General features: G+C 46.5%; 1 protein-coding gene across 4 annotated transcripts; it reads left to right on the forward strand.

Moving 5' to 3' along the window:
- The first annotated feature begins 1,070 nt into the window (after window positions 1–1,070).
- Window positions 1,071–26,562, forward strand: TGFBRAP1 (transforming growth factor beta receptor associated protein 1). Of its 4 annotated transcripts, none has more exons than XM_083735515.1 (13): window positions 1,071–1,924; window positions 4,371–4,476; window positions 6,339–7,040; window positions 9,510–9,704; window positions 11,613–11,767; window positions 14,225–14,307; window positions 16,673–17,014; window positions 18,221–18,278; window positions 19,391–19,534; window positions 20,070–20,216; window positions 22,241–22,400; window positions 23,344–23,777; window positions 25,279–26,562. In XM_083735515.1, exons 2-13 carry the CDS (start codon window positions 4,431–4,433, stop codon window positions 25,465–25,467), a joined length of 2,655 nt encoding a protein of 884 aa, XP_083591641.1. In that variant the 5' UTR covers window positions 1,071–1,924; window positions 4,371–4,430; the 3' UTR covers window positions 25,468–26,562. The 4 variants fall into 4 exon arrangements, with proteins under 4 accessions (XP_083591641.1, XP_083591642.1, XP_083591643.1 ...); XM_083735516.1 differs by having other exon boundaries at window positions 1,071–1,920; XM_083735517.1 differs by lacking the exon at window positions 4,371–4,476.
- The last annotated feature ends 93 nt before the right edge of the window (window positions 26,563–26,655 follow it).

Here is a 26,655-nt window from a genome sequence, read left to right on the forward strand (position 1 = left end):
ATGCTCCTTGATCTTTGTTTGTAACTACTGCTATTTAAGTTCCAACATAATTGTCAATCTGGACTGGACTCATTTCCCATTGCTTTACAATTCAAATATCCATAAATATATATAAAATCTGCCAACGTAGCGTAAGACGTCATGGATCTGTAGAGCAGAAAAGCTTATACCATAATAAATCTGTTAAGAAATACCATACATGTCATGTTTAATAGATACCATAATAAAACTTTAAGAGAGGGGTGGGGAACTAGTCCCCAGCCAAATTTCATATAGTGGGGAAGCAGCAGGGGAATGGTGGCACCAAAAGACTGAAAAGGGGTGTCCCACCCACTTTGGGCTATGACACCACTGATGTGCACTCACCAGCATTACACCTGGTGAAAAGGCTCAACTTGTCTAAGGTGCTAGGGATACTAAAATCACTTCCTAGTCTGACCGAAATTTCAGGGCACACTTACTAGAGAGCAAACCCCATTGACCACACCCTGGAAAATCACTTTGCCGCTAACATGCCTTGGCATTGGGCTCCATTCCCACCTTAGGACTGCAACCAGGGCTGGGCCCACCCATGAGGCCAGGTAAGGCGATTGCCTCAGCGGACAAGATCCACAGGGGAAGCAGATCCCAACGTAGATTGCAGAATCATAGAGTTGGAAGGGACCAGGGTGGGGGAGCTCTAGCCCGACCCCCTGCCGTGCACCCAATGCCCTTTTAAAATGTTTTGGAGAGCATTATTGGGTTGCTCTTGTTTTTATTTCTATTATACACATTTTGTGTTTTTATGTTGTGAACCGCCCTGAGAGCTGCAGGTATAGGGCGGTATAGAGATTTAAATAATAATAGTAAATAAACAAGAATGGAGGAATCTCAACTGAAGTACCAAGCACAGGTGGCCTTTGCTTTAAAAACCTTCCAAGGGCACCTGTCCCATTGCCAAGCGGCTCTTACCTCCAGAAAGTTCTTCCTGGTGAAGAAGAAGACTATTATTGGGTTGACAGAAGAAGGAGAAGAGGAGGAAGAAGACTTTATTATTGCGTTGACTACTGAAGAAGACTTACTGGGTTGACTGAAGAAGAAGAATACTTTCTTACTGGGTTGGCTGGGTTGCCCCAGCCACTTGGGTCGGCTCCCAACCCATGAAAACACAACAGCGCACCCAACATCTAAAACTTCCCCATACAGGGCTGCCTTCAGACGTCTTCTAAAAACCAGAGAGTTGTTTTATTTCCTTGAACATCCGTGTTTCCCCCTCCTCCCTTGTCCCTGGCAGCCGGAGGCGCCTTTCGGGCAGGACTGCGACCCGAGGAACATCCTTTGGGGAGCATCCCTCTCCTCCGGTCCAGCCTGGAATAGCTCCGTCGGTTGGAACGCGGCGCAGGGGGCGCCGAGCCCGCAGGTTCGATCCCCGTCGGGGGCAGCTGCGTCTCCCTGCCCCGCGGCAGGGGGTTGGACTAGATGTCCTCCCTCCCTCTGCTCCCTCCCTTCCAGCGGGAGGAGCCTCCGTCTGTCAGCCTCGCCTTGTGACCGGAAGGGCCGCGGCGCCGCCGCCGCCGCCGCCCCCGGAGGGAGAGACTCAGCTGCCGCTGGCTTCGCCACCGCGGCGGCGGGAGAGCCGCGGAGCAGCGCCGGCTGGGCCTGGAAGGAGGAGCGGGCTCGGCTCGCAGCGGAGGCCTCGGCTCGGACGGTCAACGGGGGCTGGGGGGGAAAAGACGCCACGCCCGCGCCTTCCTCGCCCCCCTCCTCCTTCCCGGGTCTCCCTGCCTCCGCCTCGGTCCGGCACCCTTTGCTGGCAGGGGGTCAACCCCGCGCCCGCCCCGGGGTGAGCGTGGTGCCCTTGGGTGCTGGGGGTGTCGCTGCTCGCCTGGCCTGGTGCGTTGCTTGGTACAAAGCGCAGTTTCCCTTTCTCTATCTGGGAGGGTTAGTAAGTACTACTCGTGTGTAGCAAGTGGACGGTTTTTTTTAACTGGGGTGGGGGGTAAAGGAAGGAGGGGTGAGGCTGGTGGTAGTGGGCTGGGCTGGGCTGGGCTGGGTTGCAGCAGCCGGAGCTCCTCCCTGCATCTTGGTAAGAATGGTGCAGAGACACCATCTAAGCACCATTAGGCTCATGTATATTATATACGGTGTTTAGAAGGCATCCCTGTATAGGGAAAACAAAATTAAAAAATTCCTTCCAGTAGCACCTTAAAGACCAACTAAGTTAGTTCTAGGTATGAGCTTTCGTGTGCATGCACACTTCTTCAGATACACTGTGTATCTGAACACGGCTGTACCAACACGGCTACCCATCTGTAACTGTATAGGGAAGTTTGTTAAATGTTTTAAATACGTTTGATGCCCTGTTGTGTTTTCATTGGTTGGAAACCGACCAATATATATATTTATATAGGCTTGATAAACTTTATGCAATTTACAACAAATTTCTTAGCAATTCAGCTTCCCATTCTTACATTCTTGGCAGCAGAATAAGTACTGTGTATAAAGCAGCAGGTAATTGCAGGGGGTGGAGGAAATCCCCACCCCCTGCAATTACCTGCTGCCTTATGCACAGTACGTATTCTGCTGCATGTTTCTTTCTTTACTTCGTTATTCCCATTGCTTATACTTCAAGGTTTAGTCATGCTGGCCATATGACCCGGAAAGCTATCTGTGGACAAATGCCGGCTCCCTCGGCCTGAAAAGTGAGATGAGTGCCGCAACCCCATAGTTACCTTTGACTGGACTTAACCGTCCAGGGGTCCTTTACCTTTACCTTACTTCAAGGCTCTGTGTGTTTGTTTGGTTAGCTTTCGGCTAACCAGCTCAAGTTCTCACTAGGTATAGGGCTGGGCTGGGCTGATTGCCTCTGTGCAGTTTCAAAAAGTAATGACGGCCATATTCCGTGCCTAAAGGAAGAAAAGGTCAAGAACTGACCCCGCCTCCACACACAGGCTTCTTCTTCCTGACTCCCTTGGAGCAGGGACAGAATGGCAGTAGAAAAAACACTGGTTGTAGGCAAGCTTAATGGAAGTCACACTGTCCCCAGAAGTTTCAGCAGTTCCACACTCTTCATAAGCAGCAGTGTTAGAAAGCCTTACAACATCACCTGCTGTTCTGTGGTATGTCATGTTGTTGATGTCTTAATAGAGCGGACACAGGTAATCTGTATAAAAGGAAGGTGCCATAGAGTCATTCTGGTTATCAAAATCCAGGGAGGAAGCACAGGTGTGTTGCATTTCACAATTGCAGGTGGACTACTGTGTCATTCGTGTGTTGCAATATTCAGTTGTGGATTGGCGTGGCTGAGTCTGCTGTTGTTGTATTTATCCTATGAACTCCTCGGCACTCGAGAGCACATTAGTCAGCCCAGAATACTCATCATTGTCATTTATTAGATTTGTGTGTCGCCTACTCAACAGGCGCTGTGGGTTAAAGCCTCAGCACCTAGGACTTGCCGATCGAAAGGTCGGCGGTTCGAATCCCTGCGGCGGGGTGCGCTCCCGCTGCTCGGTCCCAGCGCCTGCCAACCTAGCAGTTCGAAAGCACCTCCGGGTGCAAGTAGATAAATAGGGACCGCTTACCAGCGGGAAGGTAAACGGTGTTTCCGTGTGCGGCTCTGGCTCGCCAGAGCAGATGTCACGCTGGCCACGTGACCCGGAAGTGTCTCCGGACAGCGCTGGCCCCCGGCCTCTTGAGTGAGATGGGCGCACAACCCCAGAGTCTGTCAAGACTGGCCCGTACGGGCAGGGGTACCTTTACCTTTACCTTTACTCAACAGCCTCTGTGCGTCTTGAAAATATGCAAAACCACGAATCCAAAGTTTTAAGGCATAATTTACATGTAAGAAAACAACAATCTACAATGAGGCCCCGCATTATAGAAAAATCTTAATAAGTCTCCTTATAACAGTAGAATTAAGATCAGTAGAATTGAGAGAAAGGTGAGAAATGTTATCACATGAAAACTATTATTGTTATACAGTGGTACCTCGGGTTAAGTACTTAATTTGTTCCAGAGGTCTGTTCTTAACCTGAAACTGTTCTTAACTTGAAGCACCACTTCAGCTAATGGGGCCTCCTGCTGCCGCCGCGCTGTCGGAGCACAATTTCTGTTCTCATCCTGAAGCAAAGTTCTTAACCCGAGGTACTATTTCTGGGTTAGCAGAGTCTGTAACCTGAAGCTTATGTAACTTGAAGCGTATGTAACCCGAGGTACCACTGTGCCTTGTATACCTCTGTTGTTATTGCCACACTTAATACACAGTTAAATAGCTACAACATGCAATGGGATGAAAACTGGCAATTGCTCAGGAAAACATCGGGGGAAAAGAGCTATGCTGGAGGAGAAAAAAGTCCTGCCTAGTGACTAGTCTTTCACCCTTTTCCCCACAGTGGCCTACAAGATGCTCCTAGCAAGCCCAGAGGCAAGATGGCAACCGGTGTCCTCAGCAAATGAAACTGAGGCACGCGCCTCTTAAAGCCACTGCTTATATCAGAGGTGGGGAACCTTTTTTCAGCCTGAGGGCAGCATTGTTTCTTGGGCAGCCTTCGGGGGGGGGGGCGTGTCTCCTGCCAGTGGTAGGCGGGTCCACAGGCAAAAGCAGGTGGAGCAACAGGTTAAATTCCAGCCACACACAAAAGCCAGAGTGTCTACACCAATACATCTCTCCATTTCTCATCGAAGCAACGTGCCTGCACATCTCTCCATATAGGAAAGTGAAAGGCAGTTCGAGGGCTTTTTCCAGCCACGCAAAAGCATTCAATAAGAGGGTCAATGGAAGGGCATGACTTGGGTATAAAGGAGAGTCCCCTGGGCCTTAGGTTCCCCACACTTCTCTTACACCACCTTGTCTTATTTGTTGCGTTTCTATCCCACCTTTTCCTCCATGGAGCTCAAAGTGACTTTCATTCTCCCCCCTCCTCATTAAAACCCCACCACAACCCTGCAAGGTAGGCTAGGCTGAGAGGCAGTGACTGGCCTAAGGCCACCCAGTGAGCTTCATGTCTGAGTGGAGAATCAAACCCTGGTCTCCTAAGCCCTAGTCCAACACTCTAACCACTGCAGTATGTGTGGCAGAAGGAGAATATGATGCAGGTATTTTGAAGTCAGATTACACGCCTCACATTCTCTGCTGAGCCACTGGGAGTGAGCTCTTAATTCCAAAAAGTATTCCCAACCCTTATGATGGCTTTAGGAAGTCAGAAAATTGGATAGCGGCACTGTTTAGGATACAAAAAATTGGGAAGATCTAGAAACCGTCTTGCTTTCTTGAAAGGTTTTGAGGGTATACTCAGTTTTATGTCAGGATTAAAGTGAAAGTGACTCCCTCGCAGCTGTGTGTACAGGTAATGTGAATACAGTATTTCTGAAGCTGTAAAAGGAGAGGGGGAAGCCACGGCTGTGCAGGAACACGGTCTCAGGGCACAGGCAGCCATATTGTAGTGTCTGGATTGGGGAATGCCTGGGGATGCCATGTGTGCTGCTTTGGAAAAAAGAAAGCAACAAAGGTGTACTAAATCAAAGAGAAGTGCATTACATACATCATCCTAAAGCAGGGGTTCCCAAACTGGTCTGTGGACGACCAGCATCTGTAAACTACATTCAGGTGGTTATTTCATATATTGTATTTTATTGTACAGTAGACCCACAACTTATGCACATTTAACTTGTGTGCATTTAGCTTTACGTGCTAATAATAATAATATTTTTTAAGGGGATGAGTGTGTGTGGAGGGGACTTTGGCAATCCCACCCACCATTGCACCCCGTGTGTTTTGACTATATGCAATGATGGCTTTATGCGCTGTTCCTGGAACATAACCCCCAAGTAAGTTGTGAGTCTGCTGTATTACAATTTGAATTCTATGGAATTCCAGATCCAAGAATTAAAAAGCAGTGGAAACAATTAAAACATCATATAGAGTCTAGTACAGCACATTACAATTGTTGCAATGGGCAGAAAAATCATTAGGTGCTCTGACAAGACTCTCAACAGTTTTTAAAGTGGTCCATGGTGGAAAAGGTTTCTTGGACAAACATACATGCAACCTGTATGCCCAGTGAACCAAGGGAGGTGCTTTTCCTCTTCCTGCTGTCTGCCTGGAGCCGATAAAGTTATAGACTGCAGATTTTGAGCCGATCTGCACCAGTCTGCTTGCCTTATATTAGCTTCAGGCTAGCCACGTACAGAGACAAGTTAACAGATGTACCATTTCTGGTGTCGGGTCGGAAAGGGCACCTGTTTACAGGCGCTGTTAACAAACTGAAGGTCTGGGTTGATTCCCTTTAAACGTTCTGTTTGTTCTTCATGCTGCTTGGGTGTGGATAAAAATAAGCCTCTCTTCTCCTTTTCCGTGGCAGGCCATCTGGAAAGCACGATGAGTGTCAAGGCCTTCAGGCTTGTCCCCGCGGTTGAGCGGGACTTGCTGATGGGCGACAAAGCTCGGATCAACATCGAATGCATTGAGTGCTGCGGGAAGAACCTGTATATCGGAACCAATGACTGTTCCATCTACTACTTCCTGCTGGAAGAAAAGAACTCGCCAGCTGAGAAAACGTCCTTTTCCGTTTCCAAACAGCTGCACAAATACCTGAGTTTTCGGAAGCCCGTGGGGGAGCTGAAAGCCGCTTCGGCGCTCAATCGGCTCCTGGTGCTTTGCGACAACACCATAACACTGATGAACATGATGAACCTGGAGCCCATCCCCACGGGGGCCAGGATCAAGGGAGCTACGATGTTCACGTTGAACGAGAACCCCATGAGCGGGGATCCTTTCTGCGTTGAGGTTTGTATCGTTTCGGTCAAGCGCAGGACCATCCAGCTCTTCTTGGTCTATGAAGACCGCGTTCAGATTGTGAAGGAGCTTCTCACCCCGGAGCAGCCTTGTGCCGTGGCTATAGACGGCCACTATTTATGCCTCGCTCTCACCACCCAGTACATTATTCTGAACTACGACACTGGCGTTTCCCAGGACCTCTTTCCTTACTCTAGCGAAGAGAGACGGCCCATTGTGAAAAGAGTAGGCAGGCAAGAATTCCTGTTGGCGGGACCTGGAGGATTAGGTAAGGTCACAATGTTCTCTGCCTCCTGTTGGAAGGTTTTTGGGTCTGCGCTTAGAAAGGGTTTGGTCCTCCCATGATATGTCAAATCTTGATCCATTTGTTCCTTTGTGCTGTGCTATCCGGTCTTAAAGGTAAAGGGACCCCTGACCATTAGGTCCAGTCGTAACCAACTCTGGGGTTGTGGCACTCATCTCTCTTTATTGGCCAAGGGAGCTGGCGTACAGCTTCCGGGTCATGTGGCCAGCATGACTAAGCCGCTTCTGGTGAACCAGAGCAGTGCACGGAAATGCCGTTTACCTTTCCGCTGGAGCGGTACCTGTTTATCTACCTGCACTTTGACGTGCTTTCGAACTGCTAGGTGGGCAGGAGCAGGGACCGAGCAATGGGAGCTCACCCCGTTGCGGGGATTCGAACTGCCAACCTTCTGACCGGCAAGTCCAAGAGGCTCAGTGGTTTAACCCACAGCGCCACCCGCGTCCCTCTTATCTGGTCTTACCAATACCTTATATCTGTGCAATGAGCTGTGATCTCAAAGCAGGAGAGCATGCAGACGACAAAAGAAATAAGGAAATAAAAAGCAAAAGTTGACATACTGTTGTGGACACCGGGCTGGAGTGCTGCATTTAAAGATGCCCAGCAAATGCCTATGACAGTTGTGCAGGCACATCCCAGGCAACAGTTGTAATAGGAATGAATGCATTGAATCGGCAGGGTAAAAGGCTGTGTCCCACCAGGGCTCTATTTTCTAACTTGAGAAAAAGCTATAAAATCATAGTCTGGAGGGAGATGTGCTGCTTATTGTACTAAAAACCAATTGTGTGGAAAGGCCCCAATACTCTAGCAACTGCTGATAAATCTTGTTTTGTTTTTTTTAAAAAGTAGCATAATGGAAAACATGAATGAGTAGTCTGATCTTGGAAATTTGTGCTTCCTTGCAGCCTGATCCTAATCAGTGCTAAGCATGCTTGAGCCCATTGAAATCAATGGGATTGGGTTTGCTTTGCTCACTGTAGGATCAGGCTGTTAGTGGCATTCCACTAAAATTGAATTCTGATGTTTTCTGGAATTTTGGGTGCCTCCCGTGCAACTTACTTGACTCATCCAATTCAGGGCTTGAATTGTAAACAGAATTGTGCCAGGACCTTCCTACTGTAAGAAATAAACTAAGTAAGTAGCACAGGGTAACTTTGTTAAGCCAACACTGGAGTCAATGGTGCTGCTTCAAGATTCAAACTGCATGCTCTGGGGGGAATCGCAGCCTCCTTGCTAATACCTGTTTATTTATTGTCCTGTTTTCTAACGCGCTTGGATTCCTTTTGCAGGTTGTAGAATTAAGGTTGTTTTTGTAAAGCTGCTATCCGTAAGCATTTATGGCTCAGCCGTAGCTCAGTGTAAGACCCCCAGCTTTGCCTGAGATAAGGTGAATCCTACATGGCGTAAATAGCTTGTTAAACATGAGGGTCCGCTCTTGCTTTCCTTAATAAGTGGAGCCTTCTGTTCTTATGGAGAGGGCAGGTGGCTATTTGCTTCTGGAGGAAACATCTGTGTACTGTTGTTAGGCTTGATAGCACATGGAGCAATCCCTAAGTCCTAGATCCACAGGCTGCAGGAGACGAGGAATGGAGCAGAGGGGCCTCTCCACCAGTGAGCAAGACCTTTGCCAGCAGAGGGGCACATCTACTGCAGAGAACCGCACTATAGCCGTAGATAGTTCAGTGGGCATGTATCTACCGCCGAGCACTATGGACCTTACTTTCAAACAAATATACTTGACTGTTGTTCCACAAGGTGTCCATTCCTTCTACTGTATGGTGAAGGACAGAACATTGCTTATGACCAAACGGAAATGTCATGCAACGTTCTAACATTAAATGCGACTGAGGCACCGAACATCTGGTTGAAATCAGCGTCCGCACAACTGATTCTCGCACAAAGACCGCTCATTCATCAAAGCAGTGGGCGGGGTTTGCAACCTGGCACGGGCTTCCTGTGTCTGGGTGACCCCCCCCCTTTGCTTGCTGGCCATCGCTCCACCCCCTCCCCGCCTAGCCAATCAGCTGCCAGCTGGGGGTGGTGGTGGAGTGAGAGCCAGGTAGGGCAGGCTCCAGCCGACCATCTCTCCAGTCAGTCTTCGGAGCGTCACAACAGTCCACACAACCGATTCTCGCACAACCAATCCTTTTATCTATTTGTTTCTAAAACATCACTTGTGAGACGGAATATTCCATACTGGTTAACACAGTTTAAAAAGGTGTAGCTTTTTCTTCCAACGGTGCATGGTAGGTTTTGCTTGTCGGTGTGCAAGTTACTGTCGTGCTTGAGAGAAACTCTTCTTCAGAGCTCCTGAGAAGGCACTTTCATGGAGAATTCTTAGTGGGTAACTTTATGCAGATAACTATGTAGAAGCCGGGCGATCAGCTGGTTGTCCGATCAGACTTCTAACTCATCGCTCCCTTTCTAAACCGGCAGGCATGTTTGCAACTGTTGACGGCATTTCCCAGCGTGCTCCTGTTCACTGGTCAGAAAACGTGGTTGGTGCAGCCCTGTGCTTTCCTTACGTAGTTGCATTGGACGAGGAGTTCATTACGGTGCATAGTATGCTGGACCAGCAGCAAAAACAGACACTACCCTTTAAGGATGGTCATATCCTGCAAGACTTTGAAGGTACCTAATTGTGTACACACGTGTGTGTGTGTGTGTGTGTGTGTGTGTTGAATTACTTTGGGGAAGATCTAAGTGTTTTTCTTACAGTCTTTAAAAAGATAAAAGGCAGGGACTGGCTCAAGAGCAAACCACTGAACTGCTTTTCTTAAGCCAAGGACGAAGAATCTGTGGTTCTCCAATGTTTTTGAACTCCCAACAGCCCCCAACCAGCATGGCCAGTTGTCAAGGATGATGGGAGCTGCGGTCCATCAGCAATCTGGTTCCCCATCTTAATCCTCAGCATTTCTCACTCAAAATATTAAGTATTGTATTACATTCCCAGGTTATCTGTACTGCTCGGCCTATGTGTGGTGTAGTGGTTAAGAGTGGTGGACTCGTAATCTGGTGAACCGGGTTCGCTTCCCCGCTCCTCCACATGCAGCTGCTGGGTGACCTTGGGCTAGTCACACTTCTCTGAAGTCTCTCAGCCTCACTCACCTCACAGAGTGTTTGTGGTGGGGGAAGAAGGGAAAGGAGAATGTTAGCTGCTTTGAGACACCTTCGGGTAGTGATAAAGCAGGATATCAAATCCAAACTCTTCTACTCTTCTTCTATGTGTAGCCGCAAAACATGCCCTAAGGAGCTAATGAGCTGAATGGCTTTTATTGTGTATTCTCAGGACTGATCGCACTCTTAAGGAAAGGGCGTATAATCTGTGACTCTCTAGGTGTTGCTACACATCAACACCGACATTTAGCCATGCTTTCTGGGGTTGATGGAAGTTGGAGTTCCTCATCCATGTTCTGTGGAACAATCATGCTCTGGAGCTAAGGAAACCCACACTTCGAATGTGCATACAGTGATTGAAAAATGCATATACGGGCAAACCCCCGAAAGGGGTCGCTTTCCAGGTCATTGTGCGTGTCAACCTGTCGTGTCCCCGCCTAGTTCCTCCCCCTTCTGGGGCCAAAATTGGTGCACATGTTGGCACATTCGTGTGTCACTTGGAGGCACACAAAATGGCCGCCGGCTGTAAATAGCTGGTTGATTCAAGAGGTTGCACTTCCTATAATAAGGCTCTGTTGTCCAACGTGAAAGATATTTATTGCCATCAGACAAAAAATATCTCTCCTGTGGGGGTGACATGGAAGTACTTCCTATGGAAGATCGTAGACACTCAAAAAATAAAGCGGTTGACAGCGTTGTTTGGCGCTTTTGGAAAGCATGAGCAAGATTTGAGATTGTGAAAGTGCAGCACTCTTAATGTTGTTTGTCCAAGTGTTGCTTCGAGTTCCTTTTTATGTGGAAATACAACTGGCATATTCTAAAAATAAACTGCCGGGCACTAGCTAAACCGAACCGATGCGGAGTTTCATTTCTTCATTTTAAAATGGAGGAAGAAAACGTGTTTGTAGAACCATCAGCGACCATTTGTGTACTTGTAACTTAAATCCATGTTCCATCACTAAAATGTCAGCAAAGATACTTGATCCCAATGGTAACTACATTTTTGCAAGGCCAGGTGTGCCTTCCTAACTTTGACATTATCTGATATATTGCTGTGTTTGCATTGCGCTGGATTTGCAATAATAATAATAATAATAATAATAATAATAATAATAATAATAATAATAATAATAATTTTATTTATATCCCGCCCTCCCCAGCTGAAGCCAGGCTCAGAGTGGCTAACAACAATAAAAGTAAAACAGTTTACATAAAATCATAATCAATTAATTGAAATGCATTCTAAAATCACTTCATTCTAAAATCAATTCAAAATCAAATTTCCTCAAAATGTATTTCCTCTTTAAGTTGCATTTAGTTTCTGCATCTCAGTGACTTTTCTATATATATTTTGTTTTTGTTTTTTTAAGTCATTTGTGATAATGTAAAATGGACATCTTGTTTTCATTCTGTTTCCCCCAGGCAGAGTAATTGTGGCTACCACCAAAGGGGTCTATATCTTGGTCCCACTACCTCTGGAAACACAGATTCAGGATCTTTTGGCCAGCCACAGAGTCGAAGAGGCGTTAGTCTTAGCAAAGGGAGCCCGAAGAAATATTCCGAAAGAGAAATTTCAGGTCTGTTGGTATTTTTTGAATGCATCTGGGCATGTGAAGGCAAGCAGAATTGCAAGCAAGCTTTGAAAAGCTGGAAGTCTTATTTTGAAGTATCTAGAAACTGGAGCCATTTACATGCTGGTATCGCAAGAGAGATGGGACACGGGTGGCGCTGTGGATTAAACCACAGAGCCTAGGACTTGCCGATCAGAAGGTTGGTGGTTTGAATCCCCGTGACGGGGTGAGCTCCCATTGCTCAGTCCCAGCTCCTGCCAACCTAGCAGTTCGAAAGCACGTCAAAGTGCAAGTAGATAAACAGGTACCGCTCCAGCGGAAAGGTAAACGGCGTTTCCGTGCACTGCTCTGGTTTGTCAGAAGCGGCTTAGTCATGCTGGCCACATGACCCAGAAGCTGTACGCCAGCTCCCTCGACCTGTAAAGCGAGATGAGCGCCACAACCCCAGAGTCGGTCACGACTGGACCTAATGGTCAGGGGTCCCTTTACCTTTACCTTTTATCACAAGAGAGAGAGAGCTATTCTTAGAGCTGCTTCCTGGTTGCCATCTTTAAGCTATGAGATATTAGGAAGCTATAGCGCTTAGTTGGAGTGGGTGTGTTAAGAGTTAAGATTGTTCCGTTTTCTGAACATCCCTGTAAGCATTTGCAACTGGAATAAAAAGGCCGTATGCCACCTTTTGAGCTGACTAACTTTAATCTTAAACTATTTCTTGTGAAAAAGCAAGTTTCGTTTACTTCAACAGATCTTGCTTCCAGGCGGGAGTAGTAGTTTAGCAAGCGTAAAAGGTGGTGACAGGCATTTGTGGAATGTAAATATCTGTGTTCATTGGCATCATTATCTCTTTGTTGCATCTCTGAGGGTGGGAGTGACTCGCATAGGCACTGTGCTCATAAGCATTGGGCTAGGACCTGGGAGATCAGGGTTCAAATTCGCCCTCAGCCATGAAATCCATGGTTGACTATGGGGCAGTTGAAATATTTTGGCCTAACCTCCCTCGCAGGGGTGTGGTGATGATAAAACGGGGGAAGGAGAAGACGCACGATACCACCTTGAGCTCCTTGGAAGGCAAGGTGGGCTATAAATAAAATTAATTGATTAGATCTTCTCTTAGCTATTATGCTGTACCAGCTCTCTGAAATAATTTAGGCTTTCTTGGATATAGGATCACCGTTCAAACTTTCTTGACCCAGCAGCCCTTCATAAAGTCTACCTAAGGGTGGGGGGCTTCGCAGTCTTCCCACCCACTCACCTTCTCGTTTTGCCTTCAAATCACATTAGCTTGAACGCTCTTCAGATGGATAACTTGACTCTACCACCAGAGCTTATTTCATGTCCATGGATTCCCCCACCCCGTGTAATTTTGTATTGCTTAAGGCTAGATAAATTTAATTAAATTACAGTAAAGTTTAGAAGACAAATTAAGACATCAGATTCTTTTCACCGTAGAGCATTATTTCATTAGCCACACTTGAGTCCTCTTGTTTCATCTCCTTTCACTTTGTGCCAACGCTCGTCTTCACATGTTTTTGTATATTTATTGCTGGTACATTTATATCTCATTCTTCTTCCAAGGAGCTCGAGGCAATGTTACGTGATTCTCCACAGACACACAGACACTCTCTCACTCTTTCTCTCGCACATATACACCCCTTTGTGCTTGCAGTGGTCCTGCGAGGTGGCTTAGTCTGAGAATGATTGCTCCAAGGTCCAGGTGCATCTCAGGAGAGTGCTTGGGAAAGGTTGCAATAGGTCTAGAATACACTATGAGCTTGCCAGGTTTAGCTTCTGCTCAAATCAGTGAATGGAGGAAACAAGTTAAATAAGTGTGCTACTTGTGGATTTTGAAAACGTTGCATCTCGATTCAAAGTAGTTGGGTTGTAGACTGTTCTACTGCCATATAACGCTTGCTTCGGGTATGAAAACTGTTTGGAACAGTTTCCACATCTGAGAGAGCATGCAACCCAGTTGCAACTTGCACATACGTGCATTTTGCGGTGTGCACATTACATTGCTACTTTGAATGCACACAATCCACATGTTCTTATGCTGTTTCCTTCATAGGATTGATCAGCTCTGGGAATCTCATTGACTTGGAAGTGCCTGTAGGTTCTCAGCACAGACATTGCTGGAGTCATCTGGAGAAGTTTCTCATGTGTGCTTCTTTCTCTGTTGCAACTGGCACCCTGTCGCAGTCCCCAGAGGACTTGCCGGGAAGCTGATAGCTAGATAGCTATGCTTCGTAGTCTCAGGGTGGACTTGCAGCCTTACCCAACTCTCTGATTCTCCATATTGTGAAAGTCGTACAAATTGCATGCAGTTATGAGCTTTAAATCAAGTCAGATTCTGGCTTAGTCCTCGTTTCAGCATGGCACAACTAGTGTATGAGCCACGCTATTTATTTTTTTCTTTCATCGGTTTCCTAAACAGGTGGTATTTTCGCCTCTTTGTTTCCCATTTAGGTTATGTACAAACGAATCTTGCAGCAAGCGGGATTTATACAGTTTGCACAGCTTCAGTTCCTAGAAGCAAAAGAACTCTTCAGGTAATCCCTCATGTGGGGCGAAGAACACTTTTTGAGTGTTACTCGGCAACCGATTGGATCCTTGTGCTTGGGTTTAAAGGCTTCCGAGTTCTGAAATATTGTCATGAGGCAGGACTGAAACACTTAGAAGGCAAAAGATTTAGGATCGCGGACGAAAGCAAATTTGAGGTTGCTCTTTTTTTGATTCGGTAGTGGCTGATGAGTGACGAAACTCTCTGACGTGTTCCCAAGTCCTCCTGATTGCTGTATACTGAAACTGTTAAAAGGCCGTGAGATAGTGCTCGTCTGTTCTGCCCACAGGCCCCTGTCTTGCTTGCATCTAGGCAACAGCTGACGTACCAGGTTTGATTTTGAATCAGCTGGGTGTTTGCAACAATTGCCTTGGCTTTCCCCTTAATATTGGTACAGTGGTACCTCGGGCTAAGAACTTAATTTGTTCTGGAGGTCCGTTCTTAACCTGAAGCTGTTCTTAACCTGAAGCACCACTTTAGCTAATGTGGTCTGCCACTGCTGTGCAATTTCTGTTCTCATCCTGAAGCAAAGTTCTTAACCCGAGGTACTATTTCTGGGTTAGCGGAGTCTGTGACCTGAAGCGTCTATAACCTGAAGCGTCTGTAACCCCAGGTACCACTGTATAGGCATTCTGACGGGTACTGTGCATGCCGGCAAACTGCATAGCTTCTGGGAACTGAGCTTTTCAGTTTGCTGTTGCACATACAATGGAAGCGATGGTAAATATGGAAATAGAGTTCTTTTTGTAACGTAGCTTAGATCTGGGATTACCAACACAGCACCCACAGGCACCATGACACCAACTGCCTCTTGGGCACCCTCCCAAATCCCCTGCCTGCCCTAACGTTTCTGAGCACAATTCAAAGTGTTGGTGCTGACCTTTAAAGCCCTAAACGGCGTTGGTCTTGTATACCTGAAGGAGCGTCTCCACCCCAGTCGTTCAGCCCGGACACTGAGGTCCAGCGCCGAGGGCCTTCTGGTGGTTCCCTCACTGCGAGTAGTGAGGTTACAGGGAACCAGGCAGAGGGCTTCTCGGTAGTGGCACCCGCCCTGTGGAATGCCCTCCCACCAGATGTCAAAGAGAAAAACAACTACAAGGCTTTTAGAAGAGATCTGAAGGCAGCCCTGTTTAGGGGAGCTTTTAATGTTCGATGCATTATAGTTTTTTAATATTTTGTTGGAAGCCTCCCAGAGTGGCTGGGGAGGCCCAGCCAGATGGGCAGGGTATAATTAACAAACAAACAAACAAACAAACAAACAAACAAGTAAATATTAACTTTTGTGGTGTGCATTAATTTCCTTGGCTTCCCATGGGCCTGCCCTCTGCCATTCCCCACATGAGCTGCAGGCATTCAAACGAAGGAAAGAGGGCAGGGCAGCTGCAGCCTTGCTTTCCAGGATGCCAACACTCCTAGTTGCCCCTCAGGAAAGGGAAACAAAGAAGAAAAGAGCAGGATCCTGCCTTACGAGTGAGGATGAGGTGGCAGGAGAAGTCTAGAGCTTCTTGTGCAGGGGAAGCAACCTGGAGCATCGAAGGAGGGAGAGAGGGTTTCCCCATATACGTTCATCTGCATGGGGTGCCCAGTCGTGGGTCCTAGTGGGACGCTAGGAGGGGGCTTGCAGTGCTTTAACCCTTCGTCCCCCGCTGCGGTTCTAATCTAGATTTCTTAATGCTAAGTTATGGGCAGCTGTAACAAGTGCCCACATTTCCCTATTAGTATTATTTATCAATTTGTATACCACCCTATACCCGGTCTCAGGGTGGTTACAACATAAAATCGCAAAATACATAATAAAAACAACCCCCCCCCCAATAACTGCCCCCCAAAACACATTTTTAAAGGGCATCGGATGTCAATCAGCCAAAGGCCCAGTTGAGAGGGAACGTTTTTGCCCGGTGTCTAAAGGCAAAATGAAGGCACCAGGCAAACCTCCCTGGGGAGAGCATTCCACAGACGGGGAGCCAGTGCGGAAAAGGCCCCATTCTCGTGTTGCCACTTTCCAGATCTCACAAGGAGCTGCCACACAAAAGAAGGGCTTCCGAAGGTGGTCTCATGGGTAGGTTCATATGAAAAGAGGTGGTATTGTGTGGCCCTGAGCCATTTAAGGCTTTATAGGTCAAAACCAGCACTTTGAATTGGGCCTGGAAACGAACTGGTAGCCAGTACAGTCGGACCAGGATAGATGTAAGATGCTCAAACTGTCCTGCTCCTGTGAGCAACCTGGTCACTGAATCCTGCACTGATTGAAGTATGTACCAAGCTAAGTGTCCTCTGTGTGCATGCGCACGCATGCTCCTCTGTATACTTTCCCCTTTCTTTTTGCTTCATTTAGTTTGACCCTGTAATTGCAGAGGCGGCCAGCTGGACGTCCGGGAGCTGATCTCTCTCTACCCCTTCCTGCTGCCCTCTTCCTCTTCCTTCATGCGGACTCACCCTCCCCTCCACGAATACGCGGACTTGAACCAGCTGACGCAGGGGGACCAGGAGAAGATGGCAAAGTGCAAGCAGTTCCTCATGAGCTACCTGAACGAAGTGCGCAGCACCGACGTGGCCAACGGCTACAAGGAGGACGTCGACACGGCCCTGCTCAAGCTCTACGCGGAGTCCGGTCACGAAAGCCTGCTCGATCTGCTAGTCTCCGAGAATTTCTGCCTTCTCGCGGATAGCGCCGCGTGGTTGGAAAAGCACAAAAAGTAAGCCTCTGGGTGACATTTCCTAACCCCCAGTAGAGCTCAAAGTGAAAGGAGAAATGTCCAGTCACTACCCTAATTATTTTCTGGGTTTTTGTTTTTTTTAAAACATCTTTTAACTAGATGCCCATATTCCATTTTGAATGATGTGAGGCCTCCGGTGAGCAACTAAATTTTCTCCATAACCCTTTTTGATTTAAAAAATGCAAGTAGCAAAATAGCGTTCTGAGTCCCCTAGTGCCAACTCCCGAGACTACTCTGTGTGTGTGCGTAAGATTATTTAATATTGTTTGTTGAAAAAAGGGATTTTAGAGCGGCTTGCAAAAGATGGTACCTGCCCTCAGGGTGTTGGTCCAAAAAGTTATGGCACGTGAGGAAAAATGGAACGGGAGGGAGGAGGGGAAAGCAAGCTCAGCACAGTACATATTCCCAGTGCTTTTTTCTGGAGGTGCTCAAGGGTAAGCAGTACTGGCACCTGTTTTTTCTTGAAGAAAAGCAGTGGTTAAAAGTGTGGCAACTTCATGGTGAGTCCTGGCACCATTTTTTTTCCGAAGAAAAGCACTGCACATTCCTAAAATAAACATTTCTTCCTCATAACCCCTGAGTGACTTCCCCTTTTTGCCTTTTAGCGTCAGCATAGCTCGAAAAGAGAGTCTAACTTTCGAGAAATGTTCCTTTTCTTCCGAAGGATCTTGAATCACCCAAATAAGAACTGTTAGCTGTTGTGTAACTGTGGCATCTGAATACAGCCGTGCTTGTTGCATAACTGTAGGAGCCTGAACTTTATGGCTGAGCAAGGGTTTGAAGGACCACCTATGTCAATCCTTCCCACTGACTTGTTCCTGCTTCAGCTGAGAAGAGGGCAGAAGGCTATCGGACTCTCTTCCAAGTGAACATGAGAACAGCCTGATGAATCAGGCCAGATGCCCACCTGCTCCTAGTGTGTGTGCTGGCTGTGTTGTGTTCTGGAATCAGGGCTACAACCTCACCCCAAAGTAGCAAATAGGAGGGAGAAATGTGACCTCCTTCACATGTAAAGTGGGAATAAATAGACCCAGCTCACAGAAACTTTGCAAGAATTAATCCAATCCGATCGGTCTTTATTACGATCACAAATCAGGCTCAATAACTAAATCATTAAGCCCATTTATCACATAGAATGCCAAATACTCATTTGCCTTTTTTTTAACAATACTGCTTCTTACACAGGTTCTTCGCGCTTGGACTCCTGTATCACGCAAACGGTCAAGATGCAGCGGCACTACAGGTTAGAGCGCAGCCATGTCTCCAAGGAAATCAAAGCAACACGTAAACCTTTCACGGCGAACCAAACCATTTCAACTCATGTTTCAGTTCCCGTTCTGGCCATCAGGCAATTGTCATGCATGTTCATTCATTTAGAGCTATTGTTGTTGCTCTCCAGGTAGAGAGCTGAGCTAATGAAAGGGGAACAGAATCCCTAGTGTCTCTGTGTTGCTCCCTTTTTCTGGTTACCTTTCAGCTCTTTCAGCATATCTAGGCAACAGGGTGGCAGCGGCCGGGTGGCAATATCAGTTGAAGGTCAGGCATGCTATTCAGGTGGCTGGTCACTCACCATCCCAGCCAGGTGTATCGTCTAGTTGTCCCCTGGCTTCTGTCTCTATTCCTTGTCCAGCTGTTCTGGACATTTCTGTAGACATTTCTGGTTTGCCTATCTTGCAGCAGTAAAAAAAAAAGGTTCTTATTGTATGAGGTTAAAACCACAATAGCTCATCTAAGATCAGCTCAGGACAAGCCCCTCTTGCCTCTCTGCAGGTGGGGGAGGGTTCATAAATCAGTGTGAAATAGTAGCTACCTAATTTTAATCCGCTTTGGAACGCTTGTGGTCACCCTGATATCTTTGCACTTACAGGCCAAAACATTAGAAGCTGGGAGCAGGTTCACTTATTAAGAACTGGGTAGAATGCTGCCTATGATCTGTGAATAAAAGGGAGTAGAGAGATTTGTACATACAAAAAGGAAGAAGGGAGGCGATGATTTCGAGTGTAGACGGGGAAGATCACATTGGGGAGATGGCACAGCATGGGTAAGCATGCCCAATTGTTGCCAGGAAGATGGGCAGGGAAGGATTTTGACATGCCCCTTTTTGGTGGCAGCCCTGTGTCGAATGTTTACTTTTGCTGTAGGAGTCCAGCGCAGAGGCAAGGGGAAAGACCTGCACTTTGCACCCGTGCTCAGCTCCTGTTGGTGCTGTTACACAAGTCTTTGGCATCGGTGTGCTAAGTCTGTTGGTTTGGCTAAATTTATATTAACTAACAGCCCAGAGAAAAATAGCAGCTGGCTTTATCGCCGTGGGATTGAACCTGAACCTGAATGTTTCATGCTTCTTTTCGGCTTCAGTTATGGGTGAAAATCGTTAACGGTGACATCCAGGACTCGACACGCACAGATCTTTACGAGTATATAGTCGACTTCCTTACATCCTGCACAGACCATGAATTGGTGTGGAAGTACGCAGAATGGGTCCTGCAGCGAAGCGAAGAGGTTTGTGGCTGGGTATTTGTGGGGGGAGGTTTTTGAAATTGAAATTGCTGTTGCTTGGGATATTTGAGTATCATAGACTCGTAGCATTGGCAGGGACCCCAACCCCTAGGCAGGTCCAACCCCTAGGTTGGTGTGCCATCCATATTGGTTGTTGAAACCTTCCAGGTCTAACAAATCTGTATTTCTTAATGTCATCCACTCCCGGATCCAGGTGAGACGGGCCGCCTCATGATATAATTTCAAATTAAAAATATATTTTAAAGAGAGAGGCAGCAGCACAGCTGTGTGTCTCCACCATTAATCCTGTATAAACTGAATATTGTGCATTCCCTCCCTCAAACATCCGTTGTTGCACCCTGCCAACTTGTGTCATGTTTTCATTGATTTTATTAGCACTAGAAAAGGTCAGATATTTTCAGTCCCTTTTAAAAAGTATGAGGCAACAGGAATTGATAACCTGGCACCAGAGACTTGTGTGTGACATCAGCCATTTATGTAAAATTTGCAAATTTTTTTTTAATGCATCTTGCTTTAGGTTGGTGTGTACATCTTCACTAGAAGACCCTTGGAAGAAGAACAGAAGAACAGCTTTAATCCAGACGACGTCATCAGCTGCCTTAACAAATATCCCGTATCACTAGTAAAATATCTAGAGTTCTTGGTTCTAGAAAGAAGAGTGAAAGTAAGTGGCGATAGTTGGATCCGGTAGCATAAAAACTGGTGTGCGTCTGTTGCGATGTTCAGTTTATGCCTGAAGCTCAGAAATAAGTCCAGGTTGTTCCTTTAGTTCTCTAGATTGCTGCAGGGCAACCATGGTAACTTGCAGCTTTAAAACACCTCTATTCCATTCTGCTTGCTTATTGAGACTCTAAGTAGGCCCATTACCAAACTGGATAATTTAACACCAGGAGGTAATTATGGCACAAAGTACACACATAAGGTGACCCTTTTGTTTATCTATGGGAGCAAAGGAAAAACAAGACTTACCCTTTACATTATTTGCTCTTGGAAGCCCAGTTCTATTTACTGTTGCAGCATAAGCAGAGGAGGAAATGCCTCCTATAGAATCCTGCTCCTTTCTCTGGCTGCTTTTGAGCAGCCCTAAATGTGTGTGTGTCCCCCACCCTAATCCCAGAAAGGTGCCCTTGGGCAGCTTCTAAGCAAAGGTACAATGTCCCTCTACACCAGGCGTAGGCAAAGTCGGCCCTCCAGATGTTTTGGGACTACAACTCCCATGATCCCTAGCTAACAGGACCAGTGGTCAGGGATGGTGGGAATTGTAGTCCCAAAACAGCTGGAGGACCGAGTTTGCCTATGCCTGTTCTACACTGAGAGGTCCAGCTCCGAGGGCCTTCTGGCAGTTCCCTAACTGCGAGAACTGAAGTTACAGGAAACCAGGCAGAGGGCCTTCTCAGTAGTGGCACCTGCCCTGTGGAACGCCCTCCCATCAGATGTCAAGGCAATAAGTAACTATCTTACTTTTAAAAGACATCTGAAGGCAGCCCTGTTTAGGGAAGTTTGTTAATGTTGTTGTTGTTATTGCAGTTCCCATCATCCCTGACCACTGGTTCTGCTAGCTAGGGATGATGGGAGTTGTAGTTCAAGACCTAAGTTTGGGAAACACCACTTCACATCAAGGATGGGGAACCTCAGGCCCAGGGACCACATGTGCCCCTCCTGACCTCTGTCTGACCTTCAAGACACTTCCCACCCCCAGGCTGCATCCCTCATTGGTCCTTGCAAGTGCTTTTAATTGGTTTGATTCTCTCCTTAAATTGTGGTGATGCCTCTTGCTTGTCTGATAGAGGGTGGGTAGATGAGTGCCTGACTCTTCGCATGGCTGGAATATATATATCCTTCTGTAAAAAAATAAATAATAAAAATGCTTCATTCATTTTTCTTGCCCCCACCAATCGCTGCCATGCGGCCCCTGGAAGGTCCCCCACAAGTAAATGTGGCCCTTGGGCTGCAAAGGGTCCCCTGCCCAAATCTCCCCTGTCTGATGAAGTGTTTTTTCTGGGGTGTTGGGTGTTCCAGCATGACTGCTGTCTCCCAACTTCTCCTGCAGCAATAGGGCAAAAGCTTCCTTATCTCCTTCCACTAGGAGTGTAGGATCTCTAGAATGTGGAATTAGACTGTTAAAAAAAAATGAGCTCCCCCTCCTTTTTCCCCTCTTTTTAAAAAAGCCAGTCAGTGGGTGGTTAGGAAGAAGTAATTCCAAGATTAGAAATTTTTGCATAACTTCAAATGCTTTAGAAGCACGATTTTATATAATAATTGTTTTACCGAAAGCGAGAAGGACTCTGGGCTTAGGTAAGCCCTCTGAATTCGAATGGGTGACATGCAAATGGGAGGAAAGAGTGACAAAATTGTGATAAGGTAAAAGTGGCATGTGAATTAATAGATAATAGGATTCGTGCTCCTTGAGTTATTGCTAATGGTGATCATATTTTGAAAGGCAAATGAATTCTTTCTATTTAAGTGCTGCTCTGGAACTCCTTTTGCTCTTGCGACACACGTGGAATTTCAAACCTCTGAATTTGTCAGAGCACAGGTGCCCAGTCCTTTTGAAATGGTTTTGTTTTCTTTTTAACCATTTTGTTGTTTTTGAAAAATTCAAAATACTCTAACATTAATACTCCAACATTAATAAAGCTACTTATGGAGACAGTCTTGGAATTAAAATATTGTCTTTTATGCTGGCAGAAGGAAAAATTCCACACCCACCTGGCAGTCCTTTACCTGGAGGAAGTCCTGCATCTGAAATCACTGGCTGCAGAGAAGAGTGAAGAATTGAGCAAATTGCAGGCGAAGCTACGCAGTCTTCTGCAGAAATCTGACCTTTATAGAATTCGTTTTATTTTAGGTAAGAGAACTGAAATTGTATTTTATATGCTTCTGATGAAGGCTGTGTTGTTGTTTTTTTAACCAGCTACAAAGGCAGAGAAAAGGAAAAGAACATTTGAATTGCAGAAGGGTGATTTGAACTCAAGTTGTCTGAGGGATAACGTTAAAGGCTTTGTGTTGATGTTGGTTCCTGTTGCATCATTACAGTGTCAGGATAACTCGGGCCTAGTTCAGCTTGCTATGGGATCCAGGAGCAGCTCCCTGCAATGCAGTGTATTACAGAATTTGATGCAGGCATCAGCAGAATGTCCCTGATTGCCACAATCCTTCCACTATAACTTTCTGAAGTGAGGGAACCTGGGCAACTGGACATAGCCCATATTAGGTCATTTTGGCATGTGTGTGGGTCTGTGCCCTGCTGCAGTATGGCAACGAATGAACCCTGCCAGCAACGTGTGAATTCTAAGAAGTGGCTTTAGTGGCATAAGAACATAGGTCTTTTAAACTGTGTGTTTAATGCTGCGTTAAATGCAGCCGCACTGCCAAAAATAAGGTAAATATCAGCAGGGATCCCAGTAGCAGGCTTGCACCAGGGTCTTCCCCAGGGCTCTGCTTTCTGCTGCATTTCCAAAAAGCTGTCTCTGAGAACTGGGGGAATCCTGCAGAGTGATGAGTAAAACAGCTGTGTTAGGTGGGAAGCCAGCCCTGTGTCGGAAAGGGAATGTCTTCTGTTCGCGAATGAGACTTATTTCCATCCTGCTCATTGTATTCAGAAACATAACGATGAGCCTAGAATTCTACACGTAACTGCCCTGTGTTGGAAGGGAATTTTTGTTCTTGGTTTTATCATTCTGCTTGCTCTTCGTTTTCCGTTGTTCTTTTAAGACAGCTAGCTTATCTGAGGAATATAGCTTTCTCTTGCACTCTAACAAGGCCTCTGCTTAAAACGTTACATCCGGCAGATAAAATCAGCGGCACAGATCTTCACATGGAGTGTGCGATACTCTTTGGGAAACTGGAACAGCACGACAAAGCTTTGCATATCCTGGTCCACGAACTGAAGGACTTTGCTGCCGCAGAGGAGTACTGCGTGTGGAATTCGGAGAGCAAAGACCTTCCTTACAGGAAGAAGCTTTTCCACATGCTCCTTTCGGAGTATCTAAATTCCAGCACATCGGAGCACCAACTGGCCATGGCGGCTGTAGACCTCCTAAACAACCATGCGGCCGAATTTGACGCGGCCTGCGTTTTGCAGCTCATACCGGACACCTGGTCAGTACAGCTCCTCTCCTCGTTTCTCTGCGGCTCCATGCGGGAAAGCATCCATGCACAAAGAATGACGCAGATCGCACTGGGCTTAGCAAAAGCGGAGAACCTCACTTACACGCACGAGAAGGTGAGTACAGTGGACCCTCCAGATACAAATTAAATTCGTTCCAGGAGTCCGTCCGCAACCCGAAAAGTCTGTAGGCAGGGGCGCCGCTTCTGTGCATTCACGAGGTGCGCAGAGTGCGTCAGCACATGCGCGCGTGGCAAAACCCGGAAGTATTTGCCACGTTTAAATAATAATAATAATAATAATTTTTATTTATACCCTGCCCTCCCCAGCCAAGGCCAGGCTCAGGGCAGCTAACGAGCAATAATAAAAACAAGTTGAATGAATACAACTTAAAAACAAGATTAAAATACAACATTAAAATATTGAAACATTAAAATATTAAAATGCAGCCTCATCACAGGAGGAGAAAGGAAAAAGAAAGAGGGGGAGGGAATCAAATTGGCTCCCTTAGGGAGCTGCCTCCCCATGCCCTTGCACTAAAATGGTTTTGCCACGTTCGTAACCTGAAAGTTACGTATCCAGAGTGGTACGTAACTAGAGGGTCCACTGTATGCCAATTTTGCTGTTGTTATCAACGTGGCAAAACCAGAGCACGGGGAGGCACCTTCCTAAGGCAGGCTTTCAGCTGTGTCAGAAGGTAATAAGCCACGGAAAAGAGGCAAGCCTTCATAGACATGCTGCAAGGAGCCCTCAACATTGGGGTGGGGAACCTGCGGTCCTCCAGATGTTGTTTAACTGCAGCTCTCATCATCCCTGCCTATTGGCCAGGCTGGTTGGAGCTGATGGGAATGTCAAGTACAGCAGCATCAAGAAGTTATGATGGCTACCTCTGCTGTACACACACACAGAACCAGTGTGATGGATGTTCTCCCAAAGCTTCCCTGGGAGAAGGAAGCAGAGTTGGAAAAGGGGGAGTATTTGCATCTTTACCAGAATTTAATATATAAAATAGTAAACTATAAGCCCTACCACCACCTTCCATAGACCATTTTTGTCTCATAAAGTTGATACACTGCTTGACTGTAAAAGCAAGCAAACCTCAAAGCAGTTTTAAAAACAAAGCAATAGAATTATCATTAAAATGACTATTTAAATGTTCTTAAAAAACTTAAATTGGCGATCAAAAGCAGATTAAAGCACACGTCTACATGCTACATATGGAATTTTGCATTTATGTACAGATGAACTACATAGCTGCACCCCTAAAGAGCTTTTTAATACCCCTTACTGTCAGGGCTTCCAGAAAGAAACTTTGGAATTGTAGCTTGATTAGTTTACCAAAAAGCATGTCAGGGAATGATCATTGCACCAATTCTAGTAGATGTCATATGCCACCAGTGAAGTACGCAGAGGGTCGCACTCAGCTAGCTAAGTCCAACTCACACCCTTTGAAATTAATGAACCTAAATGACTCCTGTCCATTCACTTCAATGGGTCCACTCTAGCACTGAATACCATTCAGAGTAGCAATAGTCCCTGTGACAAAACGGCCGCCTTTTAGCACCCGCATCGGTTCACGTTTTCAGCGGCTCTTTGGCTTGTTTCTCCCTCTTTGCAGGTGAAGCTAAAAGGGATCGCAACGGTTCTCTCGGACAAAAAGGTCTGCCAGATGTGTCAAAGCCCTTTCAGCGAGCCTGCCTTCGTCAGGTACCCAAACGGCAGCGTGGTCCACACGCACTGCGCTGCGAACCGACATGTGAATTCCAGCACAAACCACCATCTCTCCAGCCCCAGCGGACGGACATGAAATATGCCCAAGGTAGTGCCAGACGCTGCGTTGGTTAACTCCTTCTAGTAACCGAAGGAGAGACTGGGCGAAAGAACAAAAATAAGTCGAGGAGAGAGGAGTTTGCCCTGGGCTTGATGGAGGAGGACTTTTGGTCAAACACGGCCTCTTAAACTGCTGATCTCTTATGAATGTAGGCAGCACAAGAAATTGCAGGTGTTTATATAACGAACAAATACTTTCCTCACGGTAAGGGTGCTGGGGAGGGGGTGGGGAACGGAAAAGCTTTTTAAAAATACATATACCTATATTAAAACGTGCACTGAATTCGGTGATCAAGTGGTCTAGGAAGGAGAGGAGCTGATGAGCAAAAACATCTCTTCCCCAGAAAACCGATTCTGTCTCTTGAATAAGTGGCATGAAGGAGCACTTTTCTCTTGAGAGTAGAGCATAGCCTGCATATTATGTTCTCTGCCGGGTCTAAATTTTGCCTGCCGGGACCGCGTCATGAACTTGTTCTGTGCTCTTGATACTGTTTTTTTTCTAAAAAAACAAAAACGATTTGTTGCACTTTTGAGCCTTTGTCCTTTATTCTCTGCCATGCAAGTCCATTTGTTACAAAACCTCTTGGAAGCGCTAGGACCCCATGGGAGCTCCTGCTCAACCGGGGAGGGAATGAGAGGAGGCACGGTGACAGGATCACCGTGCTGTGAAAAAGCCACTGTTTCTGACACTACTAATTGCAGCGAAGTCACCGGGGTCTGCCACCTGGATTCATAAACCATCGACCAGAGGTGGTTGGGAAGGAAGAGTCTTTAATAACTGTAACGACTTATTTATTATCAGACAGATGTTCTGTAAATACAGTTGAATGAAATGGTTTTTATATCGGCGTTCCCCTAGAGCAAACACATGTAACCGGTAATTCCAGGTATAGCTTTTGAAGCGTCTACACCTGAGATCGTGTGAAGAAATGATCTGCGGTTCTGAGCTCCTTTGCAAGAATGGGTTCATTCAAAGGGATTAAGGGATGCTGTCACTGCAACGTCCGTGGTTGCATCGCGATGGTGCGGAGTAAGCTTGATAACACTTAATAAATGCTCTGTGGATACGGAAGTATAGCGTGCCAACCTTTTTTTTGAAGTGACACCACTGTGTGTAGGTAATGTTCTGTTTTACTACATTATTTGTGCATACAAACATACACAC

This window comes from Podarcis gaigeae (assembly GCF_964106915.1).
Source record: "Podarcis gaigeae genome assembly, chromosome: 4".
Taxonomy (NCBI): domain Eukaryota; kingdom Metazoa; phylum Chordata; class Lepidosauria; order Squamata; family Lacertidae; genus Podarcis; species Podarcis gaigeae.